The sequence below is a fragment of the Cavia porcellus genome, unplaced genomic scaffold (assembly GCF_034190915.1).
Source record: "Cavia porcellus strain 051 isolate PalLab524CR breed Dunkin Hartley unplaced genomic scaffold, mCavPor4.1 scaffold_6, whole genome shotgun sequence".
Classification (NCBI taxonomy): Eukaryota; Metazoa; Chordata; class Mammalia; order Rodentia; family Caviidae; genus Cavia; species Cavia porcellus.
Window position 1 is genome coordinate 49,169,701 of NW_026947489.1, and position 21,688 is coordinate 49,191,388.

The 21,688-nt window shown below is 36.6% G+C and overlaps 1 protein-coding gene across 1 annotated transcript in view; it reads left to right on the forward strand.

The window, feature by feature from the left end:
* Positions 1-21,688, forward strand: part of LOC100714419 (uncharacterized) — a 247,343-nt gene that overhangs the window by 212,918 nt on the left and 12,737 nt on the right. The window contains exons 160-175 of the mRNA XM_063250621.1: positions 110-198; positions 2,169-2,218; positions 2,647-2,814; positions 7,191-7,343; positions 7,663-7,863; positions 8,722-8,876; positions 9,674-9,842; positions 10,430-10,526; positions 11,340-11,452; positions 11,831-11,956; positions 13,132-13,260; positions 13,483-13,593; positions 13,902-13,964; positions 19,861-19,995; positions 20,449-20,536; positions 21,316-21,454. Coding sequence (XP_063106691.1) covers positions 110-198; positions 2,169-2,218; positions 2,647-2,814; positions 7,191-7,343; positions 7,663-7,863; positions 8,722-8,876; positions 9,674-9,842; positions 10,430-10,526; positions 11,340-11,452; positions 11,831-11,956; positions 13,132-13,260; positions 13,483-13,593; positions 13,902-13,964; positions 19,861-19,995; positions 20,449-20,536; positions 21,316-21,454 — 1,986 coding nt within the window. The remainder of the gene's footprint in view (positions 1-109; positions 199-2,168; positions 2,219-2,646; positions 2,815-7,190; positions 7,344-7,662; positions 7,864-8,721; positions 8,877-9,673; positions 9,843-10,429; positions 10,527-11,339; positions 11,453-11,830; positions 11,957-13,131; positions 13,261-13,482; positions 13,594-13,901; positions 13,965-19,860; positions 19,996-20,448; positions 20,537-21,315; positions 21,455-21,688) is intronic.

A 21,688-nucleotide genomic window follows, 5' to 3' on the forward strand; every position in this document is an offset into this window, starting at 1 on the left:
TAGAATACCATGATGCTAGTGACCTTTTCTATTTGAAATTGATGGAGACATGGGGAAAGTTCTTGGAGATCTAAGTCTTTGTCTCTTACATGTTTCTCATTTCTGACAGTCGTAAGAATCCTCTTGGTCTCCTTGTTGCTCTGGATGAGAACAAAGAAGCAAGAGGGGAGCTCTTCTGGGATGATGGCGAATCAAAGGGTGAGTTCAGTTTCAAGAACACTGCTGTTCTCAAACGTTAATGTGTGGCTTATTGCACTTGTTCTTACTAGCCACTGGGGTGTGGGAAAAAATCTCCATATTCCTGGCAATAAAAGTCAGCTGAGTGAAGAGCCTTCCTTTGGTTTCTGTATTTAGGGGTGGTAATAGATGCACTACAAATGTAAGGAAAACAGTTTTCTATCTCTCAAATTTCTCCTATAGGCCACTGGTTAATAATTGACCTGTATTTATTATTAGTGGGCACCTGAAAGACATATTCAAGACTGTTCTGTAGTTTCCCTAAAAATACTTATAAACCGATGTTGAAGTAGAAAGAAGATGATCTCAGTTAGGCAGTAAAAATATAGTTTACCAGAGCATATACATCTAGGCTTGATTTGTGCACATTTTTCTGGACCCAGTACACTAGTGATTCTTGTGGCTTTATCTTAGGAAATAGATCCCCATGAGGTACATGCCTTGCAATCACTTGTAAGGGAATATTTTCAAGAGTATAGTGAAGAAGAAGGAAAAAGTGTTTTCAGCTTGGAGACTGTGTTCATAGTTTTGTTATCCTCAAAATTTTACTTTCAAGAACTTATTTATTTTCTATTAAAAATGTGCAATCAACAAAGTTTGATCATAATTAAAGGTGCAACATTTACATATATCATGTGTAATGATTACCACAATCTAATTAGTTAATACATTCTCCAACACTTGTGCTATACATTAATTTCCAAAATTTGTACTTCATGTAATTGAAATTTGTAGGCATATCTCCTAACTTTTTTCCAGTCTTCTGTCTGTTGCATACACGATTCTATCATATGTCTGTATTAAACTTTTTTTAGAGTACACACACAACTACAATCATATAGTGTTCAACTGTTCTTGCCTTATTTCACTGAGTATAATGTCTTCCATCTTCATCCACATTGCCACAAATGACAGGCTTTGCTTATTTTTATGGTGGAATAATACTCTGTTCTGTGTGTATACCACAATTTCTCTATTTATGTGCTGATATACACTTTGGTTGTTTCCACATATTAGTTTCTATAAAAAGTGGATTGAAAATTTAAATGTAAAGGTGGAAACTATAAAACTCTTAATATACAGGAGGAAATTTTCTTTGACATTGGTCTTGTCAATGCTTTCTTGTTTATTACATGTATAGCAGGGGGAAAGGAGCAAGAAACAAAAGAAATTATGCTACATCAAAATTCCAACCTTCGCAACAGGAAAAGAAACCATCAAAATGAAAGAGCACCTACAGCACTAGAAAAAGTGTGTCTAAACCACATATCTGATAAAATGGTTAATATTAACCATATAAAAATGTTGCAAACACTTAAACCTCAGTTTCAGGAGCACAAAAACTGTACTTAAAAATGGGAAAAGATTTAATGATATTTTCCAAAGAAGACTTACAGCTGTATGACAGTTGTATGAAAATTTGCAGATCATCACTAAACAGCTGTGAAATACTGGTCTAAAACTGCAATGAGATATAACCTCAGGATTGTTACGATGATTAGTATGAAAAAGTAGATATTGCAATGTTGCCAAGCATATAGTACTCTGTGAATCACTTGGTAAAATTATAAATTGGTTCAGTCATTATGTAAAACAATGTAAAAGTTCTTTAAATATTAAAAATAGAACTTTATAATCCAGCAATCATTTTCTAGTGTATATCCAAGAGGTCAAGTCAGTGTATCAGAGAGATATGTACACTCTCATGTTCATTGCAGCATTACCCATAATAGCCAAGGTCTAGAAACAGTCTGTGTTTCCACTTACTGATGAGTGAGTAAAGAAGTTGTGGTAGATGTACAATAGAGTGTTATTCAGTTATTAAAATGAAGGAACTCCTGCCATCTGTGAAGTTTCAGTTTTAAGGAGAGGCAGGTGAGGTTTGCGCTGTGGTGAGCAGGGAATCTGAGTTGCCTTTTTTCTGCTTCCAGATACTGTGACCAATAATGTTTATCTTTTATGTGAGCTTTCTGCCACCCAAGTGAGTACAGCATTTCTATGAATCTTAAGTGTGGGCTTTCATCTGACAATTAGCACATATATGTTTGTGTAGATATGTGATAATATTTTTAATTCACTGGCATTAATGACTACAGGTAAATGCATTTGTATTTATGATTTAACTCCAAGTAGTTGTATTGTGTGTTTAATCAGAAGAGCCACTCATATTGGCAGATCAAAGCAGCTAGATTTTTCAAATGTCTGTCTGCATGGTGCTGGCTTTTTTCTTAAACATAATTTAATTCAAATAAGATTATGCTTCTTGGGTGTGCATCAGTAGCATAATCTGAAGCATTCAGAAGAAGGGGAAAGTATCTGGTCCTGGGTGTAGCATTTGTATGACTGCACATGAGAATGTGTGTCTTACAGGTAAACCTTTGTGCTTCTTTGTGCTTAATTGTTTTGCAGAACTGCTTGGAGGTGAAGATTTCTCAGTCGACCTACAAGGACCCAAATAATTTAGCATTTCAGGAGATTAAAATATTTGGGACAGAGGAACCTGCCAATGTTATAGTGAAACACAATGGTGTCCTGACTCAGGCTTCTCCTAAAGTTGCTTATGATTCTAATCTGAAGGTAAAAGTCCATTATGTTGACGTGATTATTTTAGTATCCTTCACAGCATCATGAAACAGTCTGTGTTTCCACTTACTGATGCCATGATTGCATGGCTTCCTACATGCCAAGATTGTATGGTTTCCTAGTGGATCAGAGAGCATTATCATGCTGAGTAGAGAGGTCAGAGTGTTGGGACAGAAAATGAGAATTAGACAGCAGACCTAGAGTGAAATGGGAAGCTACTGAGAAATGATCTTTCCATCGTCACTGTCTTTTCTGCGCTTTTCAGTGTTTTTCTCTTTTCACTGACTTCATCTTCAGAGAAATAGATAAAGCACGCAAGAAAATCAATGAGGAGACTAGGAGACAGGATCAGAGGAAAAGGGATCTGGAAACTTACAACTGATGCTAAAATAAATTTGGGCTGTAGGAAATTCCTTGAATTAAAATTTTGAAGGGCTCGTATTTTTTGCCTGTATTTTGACACTTACTGCAACACACATTCTGATTAAATATGCTGACAAAGAATATATGATCCTATTAATAAATTAATATTTTATTAGATGGTGATAAACTTTAATCAATTTTAATGAGATCTGACTGTCTTGAATAGGTTATAATCAGTTCCTTTAATTTCTTAGTAGTATAAGAAATCTTTTTTTTTTTTCGTTTTTTTTAATTTTATTTAAGAGGAAAAAGAGAAAAACACAAAACAAAACAAAGCGGTGTAAGGGTACACGTAATACAGAACTACAAAAAAAAAACATAACAGTAAGAAATCACCTGTTAATAGATTACATATTATCATCTTGAAAATAGTTGCTCAAATCACAGTATCAAAGAATACAAAGTGGACATTCAAACAGGGAGACTGCAAACAGCTGTGTTCAATGATCCAAAAAACATTGATATAGTCAGCTATTTAACACCCCTAAACACACTTGCTGTTATATCCGTTAGAGCTCTTTTTTTTTCCCTCTCTTTTTTACAACAAAATTTACACATTTTGGATTTTATTACTCCTTAGTTCTTATTGCTTTTTTGGGGGGGGAGAGAATACAGTCAAATATGGCAAAACAAAGCTGTCAGTCAAAACCAAGGATAGACATAGCACATGGTGTAGAACAGAGTACAAGGTTATCAACAATGGTTATCAACGTTGTCCCTTGTTTCCTTAAAAAGAATTGTCTATCTCATTAGATATCATAAAGTTGGACAAAACAGTAGAGAACAAGACCAATAAAACTTAGACATTGTAAACATTACAGGACTTCCAAAGAAGACAATAGTCAAACCAGAATGGGCACTACAAAGTGTTTTTCACCTTGCACTTCAGGGGAATCAGCTTACTCTGGCTAGCATCTGTACTGACTGGCTCCCTATAATGTCTGTAGTGCCCTTCAATGGAGTCACCACAACAAAGAAGGGAGCCCTCATAGTGATGATATAGGGGAATGAAACTCCTAGCCTACTATATGTCTGATATGTAATTGTGTTCTTTTTTTTTTTTTTATTTAAGAGGAAAAAGAGAAAAACACAAAACAAACCAAAGCGGCGTAAGGGTACACGCAATACAGAACTACAAAACAAAACAAAACAAAACAAAAATTAGGATATATAAATAGTAACTCTTTTTGATTTCCTATTAACTTGTTTTGAAGTCCTGTAGTACTCCCACGATCTTGTTTTGACTGATTAGACTCTGTTCAATTCTATATGATAGTATCAAGTTTGAAGACATAGGCAACTACTTTGAAGACAATAAGATTCACTAAGATACCCATTCTGGTTTGACTATTGTCTTCTTTGGAAGTCCTGTAATGTTTACAATGCCTAAGTTTTATTGGTCTTGTTCTCTACTGTTTTGTCCAACTTTATAATATCTAATGAGATAGACAATTCTTTTTAAGGAAACAAGGGACAACGTTGATAACCATTGTTGATAAACTTGTACTCTGTTCTACACCATGTGCTATGTCTATCCTTGGTATTGACTGACAGCTTTGTTTTGCCATATTTGACTGTATTCTTCCCCCCCCCCAAAGAAAGTAATAAGCACTAAGGAGTAATAAAATCCAAGATGTGTAAATTTTGTTGTAAAAAAAAAGAGGGAAAAAAAAAAAGAAAAAGAGCTCTAACGGATATAACAGCAAGTGTGTTTGGGGGTGTTAAATAGCTGACTTTATCAATGTTTTTGGAACATTGAACACAGCTGTTTGCAGTTTCCCTGTTTGAATGTCCACCTTGTGTTCTTCGATACTGTGATTTGAGGAACTATTTTCAAGAAGATAGTGTGTAATCTACTAGCAGAAATCTTTACTTCAAGTAATCCTGATCAAAAGTACTATAGGGATTTCTGTGACAGGAACTTTTGTTTGTTAGAGACTTTAGAAATTTCTGGAAAGTAAGGCAATTTATGCTTCTACTATGATGATAGGTTGATGACATTGGATACTTTTCTTGAGAATACATATTGATGATGCATTCATTATAATGCTAGAAATAAATCATTTATGATTATATATGAATATATATATATATATATATATATATATGAACAGGCCATTTAAAAAATGCATATGTGTAAACAAGCTCCATCCTTGTTAGCCACATAAATTACTTAATATAAGACCAAAGGAGCTCTTTCATTGTTTGAATGTGGGTTTGGAGGAGACATAATCTACACACATAAAAATGATAGAAAGGTGGGGAAACCAGACTAACATTTAGGAGATATTAGCTTACATATTATTTGATGTTAAAGATTAATGGAATATTTGAAGCAAGTTTCTTGAAGAAGGCAAGCCTAGAGCTGGGCCTTGAAAGAACATATATCATATTGAAGTTTATCAGCTGTGAGAGAGAACATCACAAATGTACCAAATTAGGATTTTTTTCTTTCCTTTTTAGATGTATAGAAGGTAGATAGATGCTGGTATTGATTCACAGACTAAAGGTGATCAGAACTGAGGTCTCTTTGTCTCTTTTGATTAGAAGTGGCTGGATACTTCACTTGTCCATGCTTCCATTATAGGACAAATTTTCGAAAAAATGAAAGCAGATGGAAGAGATAAACTTGCAGAGGCAGGCCTTTATATAAAGGAATAAACATTGTACTAGCAACTATCAACTTGAATTTACTTTTTCATGGTCATACCTATTCTACATTGATTAAAAATTTAGCTATTGATTATAAAGTTTGGAATGTTTTACATGGAGGAGGCAAAGAACAGTGTGATCTTGAAATGGGCTCTATTTTTCCTAGAAATGGGCTGGTTTTTTTTTGTTTTGTTTTTGCTTTTGTACCAGGGATTGAACTCATGATCACATTCTTTCCAGGCAGGAGTTGTGCTGCTGAGCTATATTCTCAGCCCTATAAATGGGTATTTGGCAAAGCATTCTAAGTTGAAATATCAGAATAAGCCAGTCTAAGGACTTAAAACAGGCTTGCATCATCAGTCTGTGAATCTTTTATAACAATCTTAGCTAGATTTTGGAAGAAGATTTGTTTTCCCAGGAGGGAATTTGTGATTAGATTTTGGAGGATCTGAGGTGCCAGTATGAGAAAGGTGCACTTGATTTAATTCTTGAAATGTCTCTTAATGACGCTTGATACTAGGTTTGTTGGAGATGGGACTGGAGGTACAGGGAAGGGCAAGATGATTTAGCTTGGGAAAAGACTGGCAGAAGGCTAATCCTTCAATCCTTCTTGCTCCAGAGAAAAGACAATATTAGACGAGGAAAATGCTATTTAAGTGTGAGTGCAATGTAAGACTCGTATACAGAAAAATGAACTTTCAATCGATGATTGGGATTCAGAAAGGATTTAAAATTTTTAGTATCTAGGCTTGAGAAATGAAGATCCTGGGATGTTAGAAAAGTAAGGAAATGTTATGATCTATAGAAATTAATACTTTAGAAGTTGATAAAAAATAACACAAATATTTTTGAAAGAAATTGTGTAAGTTCCCATAGGAAAGTGGGATTGAGACTCCAGGTCATATAACTCTTATACACTGTTCCTTCTATCACTGCAGACCAGTGAGGAACCCTAGTTAGGGAGTAAAACGATTTGGGGGAGCAGAAGAGAGACTTTCTTCAGAAATAATGGAGAAGAAGAGGAGTTAGGGGAGAAAATAAAAATGGTTATCACAATAGATTTTATTTAATCAAAAGCTTTTCATATTATAATGTCAAGATTTAAGGGTAGTGGCATTTTCCCTGTTGCCATGAAATAGTTCCCTATCATGTATAAACTTTCTTCATAGGAACTGCAGTAATATATTACTTGGATTGAGACTCTTCTGATATCTACTTGTTTGCCTAAAGTACTTCAGATTTGGCTAGATTTTTTCCTGAGCATTAATTTCCCTTTGACTTCTCTATCCTTGCAGGTTGCCATTATTTCAGAAATTAATCTTATCCTAGGAGAGGCATACACAGTGGAGTGGAACATAACCATAAAGGATGCAGAAAAAATAGACTGTTATCCTGATGAGCATGGCTCTTCTGAAACAAACTGCATTGCCCGTGGCTGTGTCTGGGAGGTAAGCTTGCTGATGGCGTTTGTGCTTCCTGAAATTCTCTGCTCCTAATCTGCAGTTTCATGAACATAGTATGGAAATCTATACCTACTTACAGTAGAGATAAAGAAATAGGTTCCAAAGGTAGAAAATCTGGATGTCTCAGTGAACAAGGATAGGAATGGGTTGTTTTTAAAAGTGTCTTGTTTGGAAATCAGTAATTTAAATTTTGGACTACCAAATGATATATAAGTAAGTGATCTGACTTAATCTCCATGTAATTTGCCTTTTCCAAGTCTTTCAGGCAACACATGCTGACTAGGATATTAAATTTACTTTTCAGGAATCCAGTACCCTAGGGGTCCCATTTTGCTATTTTGTCACCGATCTGTACTCTGTCAGCAATGTGCAGTATGACTCACAGGGCGCCAGCGCTGACATCTCCTTAAAGTCTTCTTCTTATGCCAATGCCTTCCCCTCCACCCCTGTGAGCACCCTGCGCCTGCAGGTGACCTACCATAAGGATGAAATGCTGCAGTTTAAGGTAAACACTGGATATGTGTCAGGTACTGGCACAGCCCTTTTCTGTCTCTACTATTTGCTAGTGAAAGTTCAAATCTATTAAATAAGTTTCAAATTTCATACTATGATAGACGTTTTTATCCTAATCCAAAGAACACTGTAAATTATTTATAGAGTAGTAAGATCTGCCCTAGCTTGCATTTAAAGAAATTGTGGTGTCTACCTGAGGAATTAGCTTCAAGAATGAGACATGGAGAGGAAAGTTAATTAACCTTCCAGTTTTATGCATCCGATGGGTGACCGCTGTTCTTTTGTTTGTGTTTTTACTATAGCTATGTCATAAGGCAGGCATCTAAGGGTTTAAAATGAGTAAAATTGATAAAATTTGTATTCTTAACTCTAGTTTGCTCTTATTTTTGATAAGCTTAGTACTAATATCAAAATGAATGTGTTAAAATAATGTTTGATGGATGCACAACAAAATGTTAAATCTAACATTGTTCTTTGATATGTTAATGAAATTCTAGATCTTGTATACTTACAAAAGATAAAAATAGACTTTGTCAGGGAAGTCAAGAATCTTCTCAGGGTATAGATACCTAGAGTATTAGCCTTGAATAAAACTTTTTTCACATTGACAATAATAGTTGTACTTCTTTATAGTGAACGGTGTGATGTCTTGATATATTTCTGTACTGTAAATGAATCAAATCAGAATACTTATAGCCTTTATCATCTCAATTTTCATTTCCTTGTAATGAGAATATTCAAAACCATCACTTCTATTTTTAATTCTATGATAAAATATTAACTATAGTCAAGTCTGAATATTGAATTTATTCCATTTCTGTCTTTATATGAAATTTATTTTTTCTCCTAGATTTATGATCCTAATAACAATCGCTATGAAGTTCCAGTTCCACTGAACATACCCAGGGTTCCATCCAGCACCTCCCAGGGTCGACTCTATGATGTTCTCATTACAAAGAATCCATTTGGTGTTGTAATTCGCCGTAGGAGCACAGGCACTGTAATGTAAGTGTCTTCTAATCTGATTTGGATTTTCTGGTTACTTATATGTTACTTGTAGTTACTCTGACTCACAATTCTTGGAGATAACTCTGGCTCAAAACATGACACTGTCCATTTCCAGATCTATGAATAAGTTATGTCCTGTAGGTCTGTTCTAATCAGAAAGATTTTGAACTGTGGCAATCATTGCTGAGTCATTTACATGTTCCTATGATTTCAGTATATATACCTTTACTAATTTTAAATAGAATTTTAAATGCATAGGCCATGAAACAGGAGGAAACTTGGCATGTCAAGAAATAAAAGGCCAATGTAATATCTGAAAAAGAAAGTAGTAGAGATGAAGTTGGGATGTTAGGTGGACCTTCATCAGATGCAGCCCTAATGTCTTTATGTACTGTTTTCCTGAGAAGCCACTGAAGAAAGTCAACAGAGGAGTGAAATGATATGAGGTGCTATGCATTCATGAGGATAGTGGACATTGGGGAGCATGTGTAAAAGTAGGTCTAACGTGGAAAGTGGCAGATAAGATGGCGGAAATTGACTGGGTTGGTGTTGTGGAAGGCACAGAGAAAGGAGGCAGTGATACAGCAAATTAACAAGATGAAGGATGACTCCTAGGATTTTAGCAAGGATTTCTGCAATTATTTTAAGCAAGTACATAGATTTTATGTTTTGTTTGGGGTATGAACAGGATCTAGTGGTGGGAAGGAATCAACAATTCTGTTTTTAGAAAGTCAGTTTCTTGAAGCCAATAGGAAAGCTAAAGTTCATCCCAAAACTACCCTTTTGCTTTCCAGTTGGGATTCACAGATCCTGGGCTTCACCTTCAATGACATGTTCCTCCGCATCTCCACCCGCCTGCCCTCCTCTTACATCTATGGCTTTGGTGAAACAGAGCACACAGCTTTTCGGAGAGACCTGAACTGGCATACGTGGGGCATGTTTTCCCGAGACCAGCCCCCAGGGGTAAGCATGCAGTGAGTGGGATCTGTTTGTTTTGATTTGTGTCTAGATGTCCCCAAAGCCTTATGTAGTCATGGAGAATTTGAATACTCCACGCAATCTAGGAGGGGGATATCTTACATATAGTGTAAGAGACAGAAAGAGTCTTGTCTCCCCTAGCTTGTTTGCTTTTGCTGTCTTCTACCACCATGATCTGTTGTGCCCCTGCCATGTACCATCCTGCTTTGTAGGCAGCCCATTATGGACTGAAACCTCTAAAAATTGTGAGCTAAATAATCCTTTCCTCTCTTGATTTTGGGCATTGGGCATTTTGTCTCAGCAACAAGAAAAGTGACTAAGACACAGTGTTTCTGCCTTTGTTTACCTATGCTGTATGTGCTTTGTTCTTTATCTTAACCTGATTCAACATAACTTGCCACATTGTGTTCTTAGACAAATGGGCCCATTCCTAGGTACCCTTCTTTCTCCTATGTTTAACTTATTTCTCAGATGGTACAAAACTTGTATCAGCAAACAGCCTTTATTGAGATTTTCTAAAATCAAGGATGATGTCTTCTAATTTTGTACCTCTTATCCTACATGACTCTTAGTACAAGCTGAATTCCTATGGTGTCCACCCCTACTACATGGGACTTGAGGAGGATGGCAGTGCCCACAGTGTGCTCCTGCTGAACAGCAATGCTATGGGTAGGATGATGCCTATGATCATTTTTTTTATTGGAACATGTTTGTAGTACATAATGATTACATTCAAATTGGAGAGTTGATACTTGTACAGGACACATTTCTTTCCCTTTTTCCTTTACTTTCCCTCCATTTCTTAGACTCCTTCAAAGATACATAGCTTTTGCACAAAAATCTAGTACACAGTGATCAACTAGCTTGCAAAGACTCAGCACATGTACACAACACACCAGCTCCACTACTGCTTCTCAACTCACCCATCCCCAAGCTCTTGGTTCCCTTCACATGTGTGAGAGATCTATCTGACTATCTTTTATGGTTTTTAGAATATGTGTGACATACCTTTATCCTTAGAATGAATGAAGGTAAAATGAGGTGGGTGTACAAGAATCATACAGTAGTAAGATGTGGTGAAATGTGAATTTGTTACATACCTCAGTTAGCAGTATTTTATTACTGCTGCTCTCCTACTTTGATAACGTACCATGATTCAATGAAATGCTATCATCAAGTAAAGCTGAGGGAACTATACACAGAAATTCCCAGGAATATTTCTGTAACTTCTTATGTTTCTTAAATTCTTCTTATATAAAAATTATAATAATTTAAAGAACTAGAATGAGAAAGTTTATACTAAGTTAACAAGGCCAATAAATGGGAAACATTTGGGAATGAGTTCTGTGGACTAGCACTTCAGCAATTCTTTTGGGTAAAGTACAGAGTATCTGCCCTTAATATTTAAAGTGGAAAAGAGAGACACTACGTATGTAAAGGCTAATTCTTTCCATTATAGGTATCATTTTCCTCTCTTTTCAGATGTGACATTCCAACCCATGCCTGCCCTGACATACCGCACCACAGGGGGAATTCTGGACTTTTATGTGTTCTTGGGCCCAACTCCAGAGCTTGTTACCCAGCAGTACACTGAGGTAAGAGGATATCCATTTGCTTATCAACTATATATAGAAACAGAAGTACAACCTATTCTTCATTTTGCTCAAGATCAGACAGCTAGCACATGTGGAGCCTGATTGCTAATCCAGGTATTTTTTCTCTGAGTTCTATGCTCCTAAGCAGAGAACAACTCTAGGAATCAGAATAAAACCAAATTTTCCGTAATTCCTAAATCATGAGCTTTATTCTAGTAGATTTCTCAAAGGTATTCCGGTAGCTCTGCATATGTTCAGTTTATATCTGGATTTGTACTTGTTGATTGTCTGTCTTACAGCACTGGAGAAATATTTTTATTACTGCATAGCTTAAATTTGACTTCTCTCATGAGGATTAATATTTTGTGTATTTTCCAGGTGATTGGTCGGCCTGTGATGGTGCCTTACTGGTCCCTGGGATTCCAGCTGTGTCGCTATGGATATGAGAGTGACTCTGAGATTTCCAGGCTGTATGACGACATGGTGGCCGCCAAGATCCCCTATGTACGTAAGGGACATTGTGCATTAGCTCTGAGATCTTGGAGCTAACTCATTCATCTCTGCATCTGGTTTGTTTGTTGGACATTTGTGAAGTTGTACAAAGGCACAAAGTTCTTTTCCACATAATGCCTCACTCCAGCATTGTGATGCAGACAGGCCTTGTCTCATCTTAAAAAAGGATGATCCAAAGCTTTTTTTTTTTTTGCTGTGTCATGTTTCCTTCTATTTCCCTTACATAACTTGAAGCAATTTTGTCAGAGTTCTTGATTCCATAAAAATAAAATATCCCTCAGCAAATGAGCTCTGGTGACTGATTTCAGATGTGCATGAAGTTGAGGCCAGTCTAGATAATTTATCAAAATCCTTCCTTAAATAGCATAATAAAAGGCTAGGAATGTAGTACAATGGGAATGCATTTGATTGACATGTGGGAGCCCTAGGTTTAATCACCAATGCTGAAAAAATTATTACCTATTATTTTTGACTACTTAAGAATGAGCCCCAGTGCAGTTAGATCATTACAGGAGAAGATGTATCCTGAGTTCCAGTGTCTGGCAGCTGAGGGCTGCATTCCATCTGCTCTGAATATGGGGAACCAGGCATACATTTCAGAGCAAATGGCAATAGAACCAAAATCTGTGCTTCAGTTGAGAGCAAAAGGGATGCAACAACCAGAAATATTCCATGGAGCACTTTCATACTAAATCAATCACTTAATTTTCTATTATTTGTAATAGTTTCATTAATTTAAAGTGTGTCATGCAACACTTCAGCATAATAAGAAATTGTGCCTGATTATCACTTAGATGGGATAGTCCAAAATAATTACAAACTTCTGTTTTGCTTTGTTTGTGCTGATTTTCTGCAAGTATTGTGCTATGCCTAGAGATTTCTTCACACTATTTTCTGTGACTACAAAACACTGTGATCTCAGTGGCAGACTCCTGTGGAAAGTTACCAAAATTGGCAGTTTTAAAACCACTTTCACATTCAGTGTTTTTATTTATTTCCATAATAGCCCTTCAAGATAGACATCATCATTCTTTGTTTTACCGACATATGATTTGAAAGAGCCCGAGAGAAACCTTTCAACTTCACCATCAGTGTTGCATGATTGTTCCCTTCTGAAAATGGATTGCACCACCTGAGCCCCTGTGTTTCCCTGTGTCCTCCCACAGGACGTGCAGTACTCAGACATCGACTACATGGAGCGGCAGCTGGACTTCACCCTGAGCCCCAAGTTTGCTGGGTTTCCAGCTCTGATCAATCGCATGAAGGCAGATGGGATGCGAGTCATCCTCATTCTGGTTAGTGCGTGATCATGTGAATGTGATTAGTTTGAGCAGTGGCCTAGCTTTGGTGGAAAATGCATTATACTGTATTTACTTTCCTGTTACAAGAAGAGAAACTGAAGCGTCGTATTTCCTAGGATTCATGGATGCATTAAAATTCAGATGGAAGCTAGGGACACCTGTCTCAAGTCATTTCCTAGCTGTGGTTTCCCCACCTGACTTGTGCTTTGCTTTCAGGACCCAGCCATTTCTGGCAATGAGACGCAGCCCTACCCTGCCTTCACTCGGGGTGTGAAAGATGATGTCTTCATCAAGTATCCAAATGATGGAGGCATTGTCTGGGGAAAGGTATGACCTAAGGGATGGATGATCCACCAATCCCAGCCTAGGGCAGTGTCTTAGAGGTGGTAGAATGTTTCTAAGTATTGTTTCTTGGTCCTTTGCATTTGAGATCTGAGGTCCATACTTTTCTTCATTTTTCAATCAAACTTAGCTAAATCAGGTAAAAATGTTATAGAATCTGCTTGACTCTAGATCAGACATGCCTTATAATCAAAGTATTAGTAATCCTTGGACAATAGTTTCCATTTTCTTGGAAAATATTATACATGTTAACTTGCATGGTGCATTGTTATTGAATGTTTATCTTCTCACAGGTTTGGCCTGATTTCCCTGATGTTGTTATTGACCCCTCTCTAAGCAAGAATGATCAAATAGAGGTAAGAGGCCTCCAGTTGAGAGATGGGGTTTCCAGGATGGAGGAGTGTTACCTAGATTTCTGGAAATTCTCTGTCATGGATATGGGTGCAGCAAGAGAGAAACACTTAGGAAGTATGTCTAGCACATCTGTCTGTATACAAATTAACCTTACATACAGTAGTGTTCTCTTTCCAGTGCCAGTGAGGGTGTTGTTATCCTTAGGACACTGAGACAGCTTAAATTTTTATCTATGGCTTTAGGTTACACAATGGTAATTTCGTCCTCAAAGCTGTCACATTCCAAAGGCCTCTGAAATACTCACTTGACCTTACATGAAGGAGTGCTACTTTCTTTTGAATTAGAGCCTTTGTTGTTGTTTGAGTAACTGTCTTAAGAATAGTTTCTAACCTGCTCTTAGTCATTGAATCTTTTTCTCCATACATCTTTTGTCCTTTTATTCTGCTACACTTTGATATGTATAAATCCTACCCTCTACTTTTCTTGAAACTTGTGTCTTCCCGCTTTTCTTTTCCACCTCAATTTCTAGGCTTTGATAAAATTTCTTATCTTCTGGGAACAGTATCTTGATTGTTATACATCCTGGAAATCCATACAGCTGGACATAAATTTTTTTCAGCTTCATTAAGCATTTGTCACATAAGTCAACACATAGTTTTTTACTAGTCTAGGAAGCTTTAGCCCCATTCTCTCTCAGGGTATAAGCACAATGAAGTGATATACCTTTGTTATTCACTATTCTGATAATATCTGTGAATATTGATGTCTGGATTATCTATTGTTCTGATAAGACCTGTAAGCAGGACTCTTTTCTTTCTGGAGAGTAAATATCTTACTTTGTCTTATCTCTTCAACAAGGATCATTATTTCTAGACAAATTGTTATAGCCAATGGAAGTATCATAGAGTCACTATTATATAAAAGGAGACTTTTCCCCAGTCCTTCTTTTTTTATTTTGAAGAATGTAAAACAAAACAGCAAAACGGAATAAAGCAGATCAGAAGAAAACAATATAAGTGACATAGGATTTCAAAGCAAACAATAGAAGATGTACAGTGGCTACCACAGTGTTTCTTGTTTTCTTCTAAATAGTTGCCTATAACTTTGCACACAATAAATTCATGCAAAACAAAATAATATAAAACTGATCAAAACAAAATAATGAAAGCATTACAGGCCTTCAAAACCAGACAATAGGAAAATCAACAATGACCACCATATGTCACTTGTTCTCTTCAAAATAGCTGACCGTAGCTTCATGTATGTTGAAATTAAATAATATAAAATAATATAATCTAAACAAAGAATAAAAGAATTACTGGATTTCACATCATGATGATCGGAAATCAGCAATGGATATCATAATGTCTCTTTTTTTTCAAAGTAGTTTTTCATATCATCACATATAATACAATAAATTCTTGTAAACTATTTAGAAGAAGTTCTAGGCATGTATAAAGCCTCTACATGTACATATATCCTTTCTGTATTAGAAGAAAAACCAAACAAAACAAATTACTAGAAAAACAAACAAGACAAACAAATAACTGTAGCCAAGAGCCCAAAATAATGACAATATAGGCCTTCAAAACAAGGTGGTAGGAACATAATTAAGGTTGTTATTTTACATAGTAATCTTCAAAAGAGTTCCTCAGGTCACCAGACACAAACCTGCAAAGCTGATCCAATCCTAAGATTGTTAACTGTTTTGTTCCACAAACTTAAAGAATTTGTAGCACAATCATCTTAGTATGTTTATAAAAATTTAGATATTTTTTTCTTTTCCTTTCCTTTTTTTTTCTCCTTTTCCCTGAGTTATAATTTTTCCTCTTTGAGCAGATTTTACCCCTTTCACAGCGTTTATTGAGGGTTTTATATCTTATGTACTTTTACTGTTTCTTATAGTAGGGAGACAATACAGTATTTACACATGTGAGTTTGATTTATTTCACTTATGAGTATGGTCTCAAGTTGCACCCATTTACATATAAAAGTCTCAATGTGATCATTCTTTATAGCTGAGTAGGACTCCATTGTATAAAAGTACCACACCTTTTTTATTCATTCCTTAGTGGATGGGCATTTAGGTTGTTTCCAAGATCCAGCTATTATAAATTGTGCCGCTATAAACATGGTTCACATATACCGCTGTGGTATGATGTTTTCAATTCTTCTGGAATTATGTCCAGAAGTGGAATGGCTAGGTCAAATGGGACTTCCAATCCCAGCTTTTTAAGGAACTTACAGACTGACCTTCACAGTGGTTGCACCAGTCTACACCCCTACAGAAGAATTCCTTTTTCCCCACAGCCTGTCCAGCATTTGTTGTTGGTGTTTTCTTTATCCTGGCCATTCTTTGTGCAATGAGATGGAATCTCAGTGTCATTTTAATTTTCAATTTTTTAATGACCAATGATGTGAAACATTTTTTCGTGTATTTATTTGCCATTTGTATTTATTCATCTGAGAACTGTGTATTCATTTCAGATGCCCATTTTGGGATTTGGTCTCTGAATTTTGGGGGTCTGATTTTTAAATATTCTTTGTATGTTCTAGACAGGAGTCCTTTGTCTGAAGGACAATTAACTAAGACTTTTTCCCAATTTTTGGGTTTTCTTTTTATTCTGTTGGAGATTTCTTATGATGTACAAAAACTTTTTAATAAGATGAGATACCAATTATTGATTCTGGGAAGTATTTCCTATGCAATTTGATTTTTGCTCATGAATTCTTTGCCTACCCCTAGGTCTTTAAGAGTTCTACGTACTTTGTTTTCCAGCAGATTTAGTGTTTCTGTTTCAATATTTATATCTTTGGCCCATTTTGATTTTAGTTTAGTACATGATGATAGGCCTGGGTCTAATTTTAGTTTTTGGCATATGGAGAGCCAGTTTTTCCAGCATCACTTATTAAAGAGACTGTCTTTCTTCCAGTGAACATGGGCCCCTTTGTCAAAGATATGATGGCTGAGTGTGTTTGTAATTGTAGTTGTATCTTCTAAACTGTTCCATTGATCTTCAGGTCTGGTTTTATTCCTGTACCATGCTGATCCAGTTCTTCTCAATAGGGCGATAGGAACTAAGAAACTATATCCTATGTGGTTATAGCAAGGTGGTATAAATTAGGAACTCTTTCAGGATCTAGGAACTATTTCAGGATCAAGAGTTAATAGACATAAATCAGTGAGAACAAAGCATAACAGTGTAAATTCTCGTATTAGTCACTCAACATCCAAAGTAAAGGTGTTTTCTGAGAGCTCCCATTATTAGGATTCTGTCCAGTGGATTAATATATAGCGAATTGACTCAAGTCACTAGGAATAAGAGTGGGAGGTATTAAACCAGATATGCATGCATTAGCTAGGGAAGTTAATTTTTTAAGAAAACCAGTGTGTCCTAGAGAGTAACAGACATTAGACAGAGCTAGCATTATGTAGGGACCAAAGGCTTTGGCCTGGGATAAATCTTACAGAGTAGCATATATAGGATCTCAACTGGCAGGAGGAGCACTGTACTTGCAAAATAAGGTGCTCATGCTGGGGACTTGGTTGCCTGGCTATTGAACTGTGTGCATACTTTGTGTCTTTATCTTTTATAGCAGGTGTAGTAGGAGAAACCAGAAGCTGGCTGGAGTACATTTCACAAATTTTCAAGAGTGTTTCAGACTCAATTCAATATTTTCTTTTTATATCTTTTGAACAAGTACCTATAAATTATCTGTCTGTCTTTCTGTCTATCATCTAATAAGAATTCAGGGGAGAGACATAGGCACCTATCCTCTCCAGTGTGTCACACAGAGGAATACTTGAGTTTTGGTGCTTCAGGCAGCCCACATGGACACAAGGAACCTTCCAACCAGCAACATGCAGGGATATGGACTCCTTGACTTTTATATTGTTACATTGTACAGGGGCCACTGCATCAATCACGGGGTTGCTACTAGGTTATGAGATCTGCAGTCCTTCAGTTATGACTGCTAACACTGTCCCTAATCACAAGGTCATTTTGAAATTGGTGGAATAGTGTTGGTTATCACAGTGACTTGGAAACACCCTGTGACATTTAGTTGGTAGTGATACGTCAATGCTTCTCATTGTAGGATATTCACTGCAAAGATTCTATTCTTCCAGATGATACAATTGTGACGTTGATGAGAAACACTTCATTTATGGGTTCACAGAATTTATTAGGATGATCATAAGCGATTCTTAGTAATTAGAATAGTTATAACTATTTATATTAGTAGTATCAACTATGAGTTTGGTGAAGACAAAGTCCATGTCTCACATCACTGGGGGTACTATAAAACAACCAAGAACCAGACTGTGAAAAGCAGACTTTTGAGTTTGAAGTTTAGAGTTTTAATTCAGTCCAGGAGTTAATTTTGGTAGCATGAAGTGAGCTTGGATAAGTAAACCTCATTCAGTCACTCACGTGTGTGCATCCCTGATTCATATGAGGTAAATGATGGCAGGAGTAATAAGGCAAGGATTAAGTGCTTTACTGATAGGATAAGGCAGACCCCATGCTTAGGAGAATGGCAGAACATTTTTTATTAGGTGGAGGTACTATGAAAGCATAATTATTGATAATAATAAAACATAGTTGGCCTAACTTTCTACTTGTATCCTATTAGGGATACAATTGTAATTCAGACTCAGCTCATAATAACTATTTATCCTAAGAGCTCCCATCCCATTATTTCTGACCTTGCCTCAGCTGGAGCTCTCTGCAGTGAAAGGTTCTTTTCTCCTAGTTCTATGATTTCTACTTTTATTTCCTACCAAGAGACTTCCTCATGTTTCCAGTGATATAGCACCAAGCTCTCTGTAAGACAGATTAATGCACACAGATCCATTTTTATTTTCTTTCTCTTTACCCTTCTATTTAGACTCATACATTCCTACTTAACTTTGTCTGTTTTATATAAGAATTCCTTAGGTCAAATCCTCTTTCTGCTATTCTTCCTACCCCACCCCTAGTATTAGTGCGCTTTTCTACCGTTACAATGGAGTGATTAGCATAGAGGAGTCTGTATATAGAAACCTACCAACTACCATGATGTCCTGTGACAAGCCACGTGGAGTATAGAAACACCTGAGAATTTTTGATGCTGCTAGGTGATGTTAACCTAAAGCTGAACAGAGTATTTATTATAAGTTTTGTTCATTATTACATCAGGTTCTTAGCTAAGCACTCTAGGGAATAAGAAAATTGATCAGAAAAATATAAGATAAGGCTCTTGTTCTCTAAAAGTTTATGGCGTAAATACAGAGTGATAGCTTGGATCTGTATTTTTGGTACAATAAGCATATTAGTTTTTTCATTTGAAGGAACATGAAGAGAGGGAGGTTGAAACTTTCTCCTTAGGTCCTCCTGTTTCATATTACACATAGCAGCACTTTTCATGTGATTCTAAAAACCATAGGAAACAGAGAAACAAGCTTTCTAGTCTAATATCATGACATGGAATTGTGTCTGTTCATCTCATTCCTGATGGATGTTTTGTTGTAACCTGCTACAGTACATCTCATGTCTACTCTTTCTCCTTATCATATTTCTGCCTCTTGCCTTGTCTTTGAAAAGAGCTTAGGAAAAATCAGGACCTAAATTAAGGGCTGAGCATCCAGAGCATCAGATTATGAGTTGATGTTGCTGCTGCTGTTCGTATTGACCTGTAGAGGTAATTAGCCTCTGGATGTCTTCCAAACTCTAAGGCATGTGGTTTGTGCTCATTCCTCTTTATTGCACTCAAGAAAACTATGTAGGCTCTGTTCAGCCTATCACTATTTACCACAAGCTAGTTCCAAGTCTTTGAATGAATTAAGTCCTAAGTAAATGTTTGTTTTTAGTCTAATATGCTCATTTGGTACAGATGAGTTATGTTTTGATTTTATAGCGATACAGAGCTTACGTGGCCTTCCCAGACTTCTTCCATAATTCAACTGTCTTTTGGTGGAAGAGGGAAATTCAAGAGCTGTACAACAACACACAGAATCCAGAGAAGAGCTTGAAATTTGATGGTTTGTGGATTGTAAGTGTGTGTGTATGTGTCTTTGTGTGATGTGTGCATAGATGTGTGTCTTGGCATGTGGATCACTATCCTTTACAGAGTAATTGCCATCCAGTAAAGTCTTTGGAATGCACTTTTGGCATGAAAGAGCCTTAATGCACCTGAAACCTTGTGTCTCAAGTGACACCTCAAACCTTGTATCTCATGTGATATTCCTGCTGTAAAACATTCTCAGCCATATTAGAAAATCACTACAGCTTTGCTTGCCCTTAAGGCAAGTGATTTAACTATTTGGCCAGTCATCCTATACAGGTTAAAAGAACTTTTGAGCAGTTCTCTCCAGAAGAACTTCCTTGAGCAAGCATGTATAGAAATTATTGAATATTAAATAATTTATTACTTTCTTGTCTCAGAATGGGCAGAAGAACACCATTATCTTTAAATGTAAGCTATGCCTGTGTTTGACATTTGTAGGATATGAATGAACCATCAAGCTTTGTGAATGGAGCCGTCCCTTCAGGCTGCAGGGATGATACTCTGAACCATCCTCCCTACATGCCATGTAAGGACCCTGGGCCTCCTCCAGCTGAGGATTCTTGGACAGAAATAGTGTGACCCACAGAAGTGCTTAGCTCCTTGGAGATGAACCAGCTTATATGTTCCTAGAAGCAAAACCACTCTCAGCACTGTACCCTGCTCAGGGAGCACAATTTACTGCATTCCTTGTGGTGAATTTCTGTGATTTGGATAAAAAGAGTTAAATAGAAATGTCTTTAAATAATTTCTGTAGCTATATTTCATAGTTTTGTGGCTTATATTAATTTACCTATATGAAATTCTTATGCCACTAAAGACTATAAAAGTAAAGGTTCTTTGTAGATTGTAGCCCATGAACTTTCATGTTGAGCTTGTTTGTCTTGAATCTACAAATTATTTTTTTCTGAGTTGTGTGACCTACCACAGGTTTCACAATACTTTTCAAATTTCAATTTTCTGAACTGTAAAAAGACAGATAATACTATCATGTTTATGGAATTAGAAGATTCTGTTAGATTATTTTAAAAGTGAATAGCCTACATTGGAGCCTATATTTACAGCAAGGGTTTGACAGCCCTGTGTTCTACCCTCACCTCTAATTCTACTTTCTGTGTTAGAGTTGATGTTGAAAATCATTATGTAGCCATCACTGCTGCTCAAAGCCAAACACTATTCTGCCTCTGGGAAGTGGGAGAAGGATCCATGGGAATTAGTTTTAAGATCCACAGTTCAGATCATTAAAGAGCATTCAGGAGTTAAAAGCAATGGGGCCTTTTTTCACACTCTTAACTGTTTTTCCCTCAGATCTGAAGGCCAGAGGCAGGGGCCTAAGTAGCCAGACCCTGTGCATGGAGGGTGAGCAGATCCTTCCAGATGGCTCCAGAGTGCGTCACTATGATGTGCACAGCCTGTATGGATGGTCTCAAACCAGGCCCACCTATGAGTGAGTTGGTCTGTCCCTTCCCAGTTGCACCTGGGTGGACATGCGGTGAAGGGTATAGGGTCCTTATTTTGTTTTTATTATCATTCTAAACATTAAGAAAAATTAATTTAAAATTCTGACTTGTTAGAAAGACATACTCATTGAGCATGGAGCCAGATGTTATGATTATAATTGGGAGGACATGCTTGCTTGAGGCATAATCCTCTCAGTTAGAAACAGATAGTCCTGATTTAC